Source organism: Schistocerca gregaria, chromosome 3, assembly GCF_023897955.1.
Source record: "Schistocerca gregaria isolate iqSchGreg1 chromosome 3, iqSchGreg1.2, whole genome shotgun sequence".
In the NCBI taxonomy this organism is placed as follows: Eukaryota; Metazoa; Arthropoda; class Insecta; order Orthoptera; family Acrididae; genus Schistocerca; species Schistocerca gregaria.
The window spans coordinates 78,278,896-78,291,525 of record NC_064922.1 but is presented as its reverse complement, the minus strand read 5'-3'; the positions used below and the strand labels follow the sequence as shown (position 1 = coordinate 78,291,525).

Here is a 12,630-nt window from a genome sequence, read left to right as displayed (position 1 = left end):
AGCAACAGTTTTCTATCAGTGAAGTGACGGGTGTAAATATTAAAAGTACAGCTATTGATAAAGTTTTGTAAACAAATTTCACCAGTGCTTTCATTACACTTTTTGAATATATAAAGAAAAAGTTATTATCAATGACAATCTTGTGTGTAGGGGTCTTTTAGCGTAGCTGTGGGTCAAGCAATTGAAGACATGCACAGAGAAACAGACTATCCCTCAAATGTAAAAACTTAGAAATAGGTGTTGCAATATGTTGCTGGGTATGGGAACTATCACTTAGAGGTTTTCAATTGAAGAGCAGGTTATTGGAAATTGTGGCTCCTGGTTTCATCGTGAATGATGATGAGTTCATGTAATACACTGATCCTGATGAAATATTTATGATGAAGTACATGGATTCTCTCTCTCATTTTCTCTTTCTCCCTCCCTCCCCCCCTTCCTCCCTACTGATTTTTTTAAAATTTATTTTTTAAATTCTTTTAAGGAGAGGAAATAGAACAACGCGGTACTTTCTAATGACAAAATTGCAGTCTTTAGCTCAGAAACAGAGGATTGTGTGTGTGTATGTGTGTGTGTGTGTGTGTGTGTGTGTGTGTGTGTGTGTTATGATTGCATGATGTTGAGAACATTAGAGCAATAGCAGTCTCATTCTCATGTTGGCCAGAAAAATTTCAGTTTATATGTAGTGACATCTGGGTGAAAAGCTTCAAAACTAAACATTCAAGATAGCAGAAAACCACCAAATTCATTATTATAAATGATATTGCAATTTTGGAAGAAACAATGGAAGCAGTAGAGAATTTTTGTGCACAGCAGTCGTGTAGTACCAAATTTCAATGTTGATTACATAATTTTCACTGACCAGCCTGGAACCCATTATGGCTCAACATATATAAAAGGACACAGGATTGCAAGAGTGAAAAGAATATTATTAAAAGGATAGTTTCTACTCACCACATAGCGGAGATCCTGAGTCACAGAAAGGCACAACAAAAAGACTGTCAGAAACTGAGCTGCTGGACAGCAAGACCTTTGTCAGAATATCAGAGAAAGAAAGTTGCTACTCACCATATAGTGGAGATGCTGAGTCGCGATAGGCACAACAAAAAGATTCATACAATTATAGCTTTTGGCCATTAAGGCCTTTGTCAGCAGTACACACACACACACACACACACACACACACACGCAAATGCAAATGCAACTTGCACACACGTCTGCAGTCTCGAAGAGCTGAAACAACACTGCGTGAATGTGTGTATGCGTGTCTGTGTGTGCCTACTGTTGACAGAGGCTTTAATGGCCGAAAGCTATAATTGTGTGAATCTTTTTGTTGTGCCTATAGCGAGTCGGCATCTCCGTATATGGTGAGTAGCAACTTTCTTTCTCTGGTATTGTTACATTCCATCCTGGATTTACCATTATCAGACCTTTGTCAGAAATAGACAATATGGACATGCACTCACTCATGAAATGCGTTCGGTCCTTGAACTGTTAGTACTGTCAAGAAATTAGAATAATATAAGAATGTTGTTACTTGCTCAAGTCAGAAAATCTATCAAAAGACCTTAATGAAAAATTCTTGGAAACAACATTAAAAACTTATGCAGCTAACGGCAAATTCCTTCTATTGACTGATTTGTAGGATGGCCAAGCAGATTCGAGATTGTATGAAGAGACATTCATCAGTGAGGGAGATGAAGTAATGTATACTCTGAAAATCATTCCACCCAAATGCAGAACAATGAAATTATTTTTGTCAGTTTGCTAAAGAAACGAGGCTTTATTAATCTTTTCTGCTGAGGCAGTCAATTTATTTGAAATGAAGTGTTTAATTCCACTCTATTGGCTAGTTTCAGCTGTTCGCTGCATTTCAAAAGAGCATGTTTTCATCTTCTAGCATGTATGGAATTATGTCATAATAAAGAACCAAAAATGAGCCGAATTATGCATTTTAGTATGCTTCACGAAATTCCTCTGATGTCTTGTTTCTTTTGTGACATAATGTAAGATCTTTAAATGGTTTACACCTACAAATATACGGACTTCCTGCATGGTGATAGCTGCGCAAGCGCAGTAAAGCCTGTTATCTGGCGCTCTCAGGTAACTGCTGAAATGAACCTCATTTCAAAGGTCGCGGGAAAATATTGCGAATGATTGATTGAAAAGCTTTACTTTCAAAGTAAATTTCCTTTTACGCAAAATGAAATAAGTGAGAGAATGTGCGATGAATTTCTTTTTCTTAAATCACAGTGTGTTTGACTCTCATTTAAAAATTAACTGTTTGAGGATGGCCATTTAGTAAAACTTTCGAGCCCAGAAGATCAATATTTATGTTGGTATTAAAAATTTTACTGGCACATTTGTGTGATGCATCTTAAAGTGTAACACACGCAAAAAAGGTTAACATTATACGTGGAAGTTTAGCTTCTTTTGCAGCTTATTAATCGTCGAGACCAATATTATATGTGAAAGCTCTGCTTTTCTTGTAGCAACACTGTGTATATTAATTTACATCATTAACTTTTCCTATTTGTGTGTACGAGCTACTTAACAGTGATAATGCTATTGGCTGACTGCATCACATGTCCTAAGCTCTGAATATTGCCTGTATCAGGTGGCAAGATCACGTGACACGAGCTATGAGTGGTTTACAAAACGCACTGCAATCTCGATTTCAATGCTGCGGAAAGTAATATGGGGTGTTTTGTGGATTTTGAATTTATACTTTTGTAATACAAAAATGTGCAGAGTACATGGTCTTTTTTTTCTTAGTTTTGTTTTCTAGAGGGCTGAAAAATTCTATGCTGGTGTTAAAACCATAACCATTCAAAGTACTGATAAATTTTACGTTCCGAGGAAAAGTATACTGTCATTTAACAAGGAAAAAGTGTATTTTCACCCAGGAGAAAGTGTGTTTTCAACTGGGAAATCCAGGAATTTTTTTTCTTTGTCCACATATACACCCCGGAATACAATCGAAGGCCCAGGGCCTGAGCAAGCTTAAGATCTGACATGATGGACACATCACTATCAGTAGGGTTGAGTATCAAATTCTCTCTCTCTCTCTCTCTCTCTCTCTCTCTCTCTCTCTCGATGCACTAAAATGAGTTTAAAGGCATTTTGAATTACCTTCTGCAACTTTTAACATATAGAGCGCTAAAGAGATGTGCTACTTTTTTTCAACGTAGTGGTAGTTTCAAAGGTAGTACATATTTTCCTTATTCTCTGGTTGTTTCAGCATTGTGGGAGTATGCAGTTCAAGTAGCCACAGGCATGGCATACCTGGAATCGAAACGATTCATCCACAGAGACTTGGCATGCCGTAATGTGCTGCTCGCCTCAGTCGATCGTGTCAAGATCGGAGACTTTGGCTTGATGCGAGCCCTCCCACACCATGAAGATTGCTACATCATGACTGAACACAAGAAGGTTCCATTTCCATGGTGTGCACCCGAGAGCTTGAAGAGTCGCCAGTTCAGCCATGCTTCAGGTATAGTTCAGCAGCCAGGTTCATCATCTGTATTTTTCTTTAAAAATTAATAAGTTAGCACATTTAAGATTTTATATTTTGAACTGATTTTTTGTTTAGTCTTTCGGAAAACGTATGAAGACTGAAAATATTTAATTCCTCTTTATGCAGAGTGTCTAATACAACCTCACTTTGTTTGCTCTGAGCTCTTACTGTGATTACCTGCATAGTTATTGTACCAGAAATTGGACAGTGCCTGGGTGTTCGCTACAGTGACATGGTACAAGCTGTGCAGTTATTGTGGCTGAAATTGAACAGTGTGATGGGAGTTTACTACACTGATTGCTGGGAGACTCTGTGTAGTTACTGTGGCTAAAATTGGACTGTGTAATGGTAGTTCGCTAGAGTGATTGATGGGACGAGCGGTGTAGCTATTGTGACTGAAATTGGACTTTGTGACCAGAGCTGTATGGAGGTGATTGTGTGTTCTTGCCAAAACTGCCAAAGTTTTTAACAAAAATGCCAAAGCTCTCTTTCCACCCCTCCTCCCCTCCGCCTCTCCCCATAAAATTACTTTTTTTTACAGTTGTCTCTGTGCAGAATTAGCAACCTTTATCATTTCACAAGTAGGTTCAATAAAAATGAATCTTTATTGAAAAATATTGTTTAAATGAATTATCAGTGAAAAATATTGCACAGAACATATTAAAAGTATCACTTAAGCAAATAGTTTAAAAACACTCAGGGGCATGCATCTCCTGCGGCGAGCACGGGTCCCCAGTCGTCCTGCGTGTCCAGGGTTAAGAATAGGCCCGAGGTATTCCTGCCTGTCGTAAGAGGCGATTAAAAGGAGCTTCATGGTCTTTATGTGATGGTCCCCTGTAGGGTATGACCTCCAGTCTTCAAACTTTTCCCCAGATTGCGGTTCGCATGTGGTCCCTTTTCTCCCAACTGGAGTCCTTCCCTTTACCACCTCTCCTTGTGGTACGTTCACGTGCACCTCCATGGTGTACGCCTCGGCCACAGCTTCGTCTGGGCCTTTTGCATGCCCCTAATGACTCCATTAATCCTGCTGCTCTCCGCTGTCATTTCATCTCGATTCTTGAGGTGTTCCGGGGCTCTGGGCTCTGAAGCGGTTTACACTGATGACTCAATGGCTGATGATCACAAAGACATCGCATATGTTCATAGAGGACATATGGAGCAGCACTCCTTGCCAGTTGGCTGCCATGTTTTCACTGCAGAGCTGGCAGCCATATCTCGTGCTCTTGAGTTAATCTGCCCATGCCCTGGCGAGTCATTTCTCCTGTGTACTGACTCGTTGAGCAGCCTACAAGCTATCGACCAGTGCTACCCTCACCACCCACTGGTAGCGTGCATTCAGGAGTCCATCTATGCCCTGGAACAGTCCCACTGTTCTGTGTTATATGTGTGGACCCCAGGATACGTCGAAATCCCCGGCAGTGAACTTGCAGACAGGCTGGCCAAACAGGCAACACAGAAACCGCTTCTGGAGATAGGCATCTCTGAAGCTGACCTGCGTTCTGTCTTACATCGCAGGGTTTTACAGCTTTGGGAGATGGAATGGCATAACAGCATGCACAACAAACTGTGTGTCATTAAGGAGACTATGAATGTGTGGAAGTCTTCCGTGCAGGCCTCTCCCAGGGAATCAGTTGTTCTCTGCCGGCTCAGAATTGGCCATACGTGGCTAACGTATGGTTACCTACTCTGTCGTGAGGACCCACCTCAGTGTCACGGTGCTCCCAAGTGACAGTCGTCCACCTCTTGCTGGACTGCCCACTTTAAGCCGCTCTGCAGCAGACTTTCCCAGCACCCTGCCCATGGTGTTGGGTGACAATGCTCCACAGCAGCTTTAGTTCTACGTTTTATCTGTGAGAGTGGGTTCTATACTTCTATGTAGGTTTTAGCGCATGTCCTTTGCCTCTTTGTGGAAGTTTCAATGTGTTGCAGAGTGGCTGGCTTTCCCTTTTTATTCTCGTGGTTTTCCAGCCACTGTAATCTGCTTTCATGTTTTACTCTCTTCTGTTTCTAGCATCTCTGTTGTTTTCTTTTCCTCTTTTGTTCCTTTTAGTGTTCTTTGCCTTCCTTTCGTTCTTGTGGTTTTTCCTTTCTTTCCGTTTTGTGTTATATGTTTGGTCCATTTTATTCCCACAGTTGTGGCATTGTTTTATTAGGAACAAGGGATTGATGACCTCGTAGTTTGGTCCCTTCTCCAGCCATTAAACCATCCAAGCAACCATGGACTTCTTTGCACTTGATATCTAGCACGGTAGCCAGTCCATTGTGGTGTGGCCACCATGTAACCTGTTGGTTGTAGCCCCCAGACCACACAGGGATCACTCTGCTGATGTTTGCCCCATTAACAACACCAGCAGTCTCTATGCGTTCACGAGCTCAATTCAACGCACAGAAGTATGACCCCAAATCATTCCCTCCCTGGCCGCACCATGAGAAGAACACCAGGCTAAGGATGTCAGCGGATCTTGTATGTTAGAGAGCTGATGGGGAATCTTTCATGGCACTGAAGCCTCAGTTTTTTGTTGATCATTTAGAGGACAAGTTTGGGAACGTGGAGGGATTGTCAAAAATGAGATCTAGCTCAGTCTTGATCAAAACAGCATCCTCTGCCCAGTCACGGGTGTTACTTGATTATGACAAGTTGGGGGATGTTTCTGTAACCATCATGCCCCATAGGAGCTTATATATGGTCCAGGGTATCATATTTCAAAGAGACCTTCTTTTGCAGTCTGACGATGAGCTGTGCGCCAATTTAGAATGGTGAGGAGTAAGGGTCTGGCGTGTCCATTGGGCTCAGAGGCATAACCAAGTTGTCACCAGTGCCTACATCTTGGGCTTCAAGCCTTCAAGGGTGGCACATTACTCGAGGAGGTCAAGGTGATGGTCTACCGGTGTGATATAAAGCCCTATATCCTGCCCCCGATGCAGTGCTTTAAGTCCTGGACGTTTGGCCATATGTCTTCCCGCTGTAATTCCAGCGTCACATGTTGAGGTTGTGGACGCCCATCACGTCCCAGTACTTCATGTGCCCCGTCTCCCATCTGTCTGTGTCAGCTGCGGAAAGCACCATTCGCCTTGCTCACCAGACTGCAGGATTCTCCAGAAAGAAAGCTAAATCATGGAGTACAAGACACTGGACCGACTGAACTACACTGAGGCTAAGAGAAAATTTGAATGCTTGCATTCTGTACACATGACATCATCTTACACTGCCGTTACAACAGTTCTGGCACCATCAGCTCTGCCAACCCCAAGCCGGAAGAGTTCACCTGCCCCCTCGACCGTGGTGGTGGCGGTGCATTTTCCTCCCTGTTGCTCATGCACCACCTCCTTCTTTGAGAGCAACCCCCCCCCCCCCCCCCCCCCCAACCATCAGGGACATCTGGAGAAGCTTAAGTATTCTTCGGCTCCTCTCACTAGGAAGGGGTCCCTTGGGTCACTCCCTTGCCAAGGTTTCTGCCAGTGGGAAAGATGACACTCGCCAGTGACTAAAGAGCTCAACAGCAGAGGTCCTCTCATCAGGGAAACCCAAGGACCAGCGAGAGAAATGTAAAAACAAGACCCCCTAAGACCAAGGAAATTGCGGTGGCACCCACACCACTGCTACCTACAAGTTCTGCATCTGACATCCTCAGATGCAGATTATGATGTCCGCTGAGCAACTAGATCTCGCCAGACACTCAGACAGTGGATATAGACTGCTCAGGCAATAAGTCGGTGGCAGCAGGTGACCCTGAGGTGTAAACTGCCTCATTGAATGTTCCATGCCTTCCCAGTCTTGTGATGATGTCATCCTCCAGTGGAAATGCGGCAGTTTTTTTCACTGCCTGGCTGAGCTACGGCAACTGTTAAGCTTCACATCTACTATCTGCATTGCCCTCCAGGAAACGTGGTTCCTGGCAATGCGGACCCCTGCCCTCCACAGCTATAAAGGGTATTACAGGAACCGTAGCGACTATAATCGAGTGTCAGATGGAGTTTTCGTTTGTCCTAAACTCAGTCTGTAGTGACACCGTGCCCCTTGAAACTCCTCTTGAAGCTGTGGCTGTCAGAATGAGGACAGTGCAGGAAATAACTGTCTGCAATGTATATCTTCCTGCAGATGGTGCAGGACCCCTGAATGTATTAGCTACACTGATTGATCAACTCCCTAAACCTTTTCTACTTTTGGGAGATTTTAATGCCCATAACCTCTTATGGGGTGGCACAGTGCTTACTGGCCAATGCAGAGATGTTGTAACTGTACTGTCTCAGTTTGACCTCTGCCTCTTAAATACTGGGGCCACCACACAGTTGATTTATCAATTTGCAACCCAATACTTCTCCCATCTATACACTGGAAAGCACATGACGACCTGTGTAGTAGTGAACCCTTCCCCATCTTCCTGTCACTGCCCTGGTGTCATGCCTATGGATGCCTGCCCGGAAGGGCTTTAAGCAAGGTATACTGGGAAACTTTTACTTCTACTCTCACCATTCAATCTCCCCTACATGGTAACATCGATGTAATGGTTGAGCAGGTGACAACAACAATTGTTTCTGCAGCAGGAAACGCAATCCCTCACTCTTAAGGGTGCTGCCAGCTTAAGGCAGTCCCTCGGTGGTCGCCGGAAGTCACTGAATCAATTAAGGAGCATTGGCAAGCTCTACAGCAGCAAGGAAACACATTTCCCTGGAGCACCTCATAGCGTTTAAACGGCTCCATGCCTGCATTCGCCAATTATCCAACAATGGAAGCTGGAGTGTTGGGAGAGATAAGTCTCGACCATTGGGTGCCATACGTCATCTTCCCAACCCTGGACACAGATCAAATCTCTGTTGGGTACCAGACCCCAACAGGTATTCCCGGTGTTACCATAAATGGCATGTTATCTACTGAAGCAAATGGGATTACTAAGCACTTTGCTTGATCCTCTGCATCTGAGAATTACCCCTAACCGATGTGAAGGTAATTCCAAGTGTGAGTGCAGATGGAGACCATAGATTACTGGTGGGACAATGGAAAATGAATCAGTGTGTGAAAAATAGAAAACAGAAGAAAGTGATGAGGATACGGGATTGGAAATTGAAGGAGAGTGAATGTGCTGAGAAGTACAGAGGATTAATAACACAAAAATTTCCAAAAGAAGTTTTCTGCGATGTAGAAAAAGAATGGAGTTTATTCAAAGACACTTTAGTCAAAGCAGCACAAAAAGTATGTGGCAGAACATCTGGAAAGGAAAAAATAAGACAGACAAGTAGATGGGATGATACCACAATCCAAGCAGTTAGAAGAAAAAATGGAGCATAAAGAAAATGGCGGAAAACTAAAAATGACGAAGACTGTAAAAGATATATAGAGGAAAAGAAGAAGTGCAAAGAAATAGTGGAAACAGCAAAGAAAAAGGCATGGGAAGAGTTTACATAAACTTGAAGAAGATGTGAAGAGCAATAAGAAAATGTTCTATAAAATGATGAAAAATAAAAGGAAGGCTTCTGAAGTACCAGTAAAGATGGAAACAGAGGACGGTACCATTATTGAAGATTCAGGGAATATAAAAAATCTCTGGAAGGAACATTTTAAGAAGCTGTTAAACGCTGAGGAGCAGGTACATGAGGAAACTACCAATAATGGAGCAATTGAGAGAAGTTGGGAAGCAGAATTAGGACAAATTACACGGGAAGAAATGGAAAAAGCTGTGAAGAAGATGAATGGGGGGAAGGCCCCAGGACCTGATGAAGTATCAGTGGACATGATAAGAGCAGCAGGTCTAGTGGGAATGCAGTGGCTGTATAGAGTACTATCAAGCGTGTGGAGAAATAGTAAAATACCTGACGAGTGGAGAACAGGAGACATTGTTCCCATCTTCAAGAAAGGCAATAAAAGACTTTGTAAAAACTACAGAGGAATAACCCTCATGAGTCGTACAGCCAAGATTTTTGAAAGAATTTTACTAAATCGAATAAGTGAAAAGATAGAAGAGGAGCTGAGTGAAGAACAGCATGGGTTTAGGAAAGGAAGGAGCATGATGAACCTGATATTTTCTATCTGTCAATTGATTGAAAAAAGTTGGGAGTCTAACAAAAGGGTGATAATGGTTTTTATAGACATAGAAAAGGCATATGACTCAGTTACAGGGAAAGACTCTGGGGAGAACTGAAGAAGATAGATATAGAAGATGGATACATTAATATTATAAAGACAATGTACAGAGGCCACACTTGTAGAATTAGAACACCATTGGGGAACTCTGAATACTTCGAAATAAGACAAGGACTTAAGCAAGGAAGTATTCTATCTCCTGCGCTTTTTAATGTTGTGATGGAGGGAATGAATAGGGCAGTTAAAGATATAGTAAAAGAAAAAGACAAAAATATGATTTTTGCAGATGATACAGTAATATGGGGTGATAGAGATAGATGTACAGTTACAGCTTGATGTGTGGAAGGAAATAATGAAAAGGTATGGATTAAAAATAAATGAAGATAAGAGTGAAGTAATGGTATTTGGAAGAGAGAAAGGAATCAACGGAAATATTACCTTGAATGGAGAACCCCTCAAAGTGGTAGGTAGTTTCACTTATTTAGGGAGTGAAATATCTAGGGATGGAAGAATAACTAACAAAATTAATAGGAGGTTACAGAAGGGAGGCAATTTCTACCAAACAATAAAACATCTGATTTGGAATAATGAAGTTTCAGAAAGAGCAAAACTCCTTATGTATAAGAATTATTACATCCTTATTGTCACCTATGGTGGAGAAACATGGACAATGACAGAAAGGGACTGGAGCAGACTGCAAGCAGGGGAAATTAAATTTCTCAGAGCAGTTAAGGGAAAAACAAGAATGGGCAGAGGAAGGAATGTAGAGATTAGAAAGGACCTCAAACAAGTAAGTATGAGAGAAGAAATTGAAAGAAAGAGATTAAGATGGTATGGGCATGTTAAGGGGATGCATGGGCAGAGGCTTCCCAAAATTATGGAAGAACTAAAGATGGATGGGGAAAGACCTAGAGGGTGCCCAAGAACACGGTGGAAAATGGGAGTGAGAGTATCTGTTGAAAGGAGAGGTGTGACCTGGCAACAAGTGGAGGAAGAAAAGTGGTGGGAGGACCGAGCCAAATGGAGAGGACTCGTCAGCACCCAGAACCGGCAGTAGCTGGAGTGGGATTCGGATATAGATAGATAGGATATAGATAGATGGTACTCGTACAATCACTTTGCTCATTCACCAGAAGGTTTGTGCTCAGGGATGTCTGTGGACACTCATGCCTGAAAATGTGAGTCCGAAGATTTGAATTTTCTGAGCAATTTTTGTCACTTTAAAATACTAACAATGAAGCTTTTTTCTACATCATCTTGACAGGCGAAAGTTGGATTCACTGGTATCAACCTGAAACAAGATCTCACTCCAGGAAGTATCCAATAAACATTTGCCATAGAAAAAAATTAAAATACAGTCTTCAGAATGATTCATAAATGCAGAAAACATTTCCAGCATGTTTCCGTACTTGATTTCAAAAGAATATCTCAAATTTCAGAAGCTCAATAAACATTTACATGCTTTTGAGTGAGTTGTTACTTCGTATCCTTTGACTTAGCATTGCACTTTTAATGTGTTGCAAGCAGTCATAAAAGCTGCGGCCTTCAATCATCACGTGGTCAGAGCCTGTCGCAAAGTGATCCAGGCATCACTCTCCTCCCAATGACTTAGTGCTCCCCACTGTAATGGAACTGACCAGTAGACCTCATTTTGCTGTATTATACACTAATTAAAGTTGTGTTAAAAAGCGTTTGCTTATTATTATCTTAGGTTAGGTGTTGCAATCAATAGTTGATGTTGAAATTGTATGTTCTTTGTAGATAGGACTGTGATCTTTGGTCACCAATGTTTTTTTAAAAAGAACTAACTGTGGGATTCTGCTTCATGATATGGCTAGTCCAATGATAATAAAAAATCCGCACCTTTCCTTGCACTCAGAGCAGGAAAGGAATCATCTCCTAGACAACAAGAAGCCATAGTGATAACACAGACTCAGCAGCATCAACAAAGGAGACATCATGGCCAGCTCTACTAAGTACTATACAGCCATTAGCCACACTGTAACGGTGTCCTTATGGAGATAACGTCTTCAGCATAGTAGAGATGCCCTGCAATACCACCACTCTCATTGATTGGACTGTAGGCGGTCTTACTAGCGCTCTGCTCCCCACCTCTCTCAGGGGTCGGATTGCAAGCTAGCTCACTTGCTTACCTATCCCCACGATTCTTAAGGATTGGATTGCAAGCTAGCTCACTGCTCCCCACCAAGGCAACTAGCTCTCACAGAAAACATTGCTTGGAGCAGAGCACATGGCGACTTCAGGTGTCACTGTGTTCTCTGTGCTCTATACACAGTGAAACAGCTTACAACTCACTTTAATGACTGAGCACGTATCCATCCAATTTCAGCTGTTAATTCTTTATATCCTTATTTGATCTCTTATAGTCATCTTCATGTGTTGTTGCTCTTCTGTTTTCTTGTTGTGTGTATGTTTTTGTTAGGTTTACTGTTATGTCTTCTTCTATGACTGGCAACAGTAGTTTCTTTCATTGGCATGTCAGTAGCCTTTATGCATCCATTAATTAATTTGGATGGATAGGATACTAAATATAACAGTTATTTTAACATACATGATAGTCCATGTATATAAGTTGTCTCAGGAGGAATGGTCAATATTCAGAGATAGGACAAGAATGATCATTTGAAGCAAAAAACTAAATATGGACATATGTCCTATTCCAAATGTTTTTCAACACAAAACATATTTAAAATTACTTTTGTATGTTTTTGTTGGATAACACGAAATCCACGGCCTCTGCTGAAAACTAATTGCAGTAGACAATTAAACTGTATCAAATTTCCTTTGAAAGAGTCCTATTCATTTCTTCTCAAGGACTTAATGGTTGCATGAAGAGAGTGAGATAATATGGAAATAATTGTGAAACACGAATGCTTTGAGGTCTAGGTAAGCCAGTTTGAGATAGATTCTCAACTTGATGGACCACGTGTCTCACATCAAATTATTCATCTCTAATTTGTCTACACCACTATAGTACAGCGTAAACGATGAAAATGTACTGAATAATAAAGAAAAT

General features: G+C 41.7%; 1 protein-coding gene across 3 annotated transcripts in view; it reads left to right on the top strand.

Moving 5' to 3' along the window:
- Nucleotides 1-12,630, top strand: part of LOC126353937 (activated Cdc42 kinase Ack) — a 403,423-nt gene that overhangs the window by 134,672 nt on the left and 256,121 nt on the right. For all 3 annotated transcript variants that reach the window (XM_050003203.1, XM_050003205.1, XM_050003204.1), the window contains exon 6: nt 3,239-3,490. In XM_050003203.1, the coding sequence (XP_049859160.1) occupies nt 3,239-3,490 (252 nt within the window). The remainder of the gene's footprint in view (nt 1-3,238; nt 3,491-12,630) is intronic.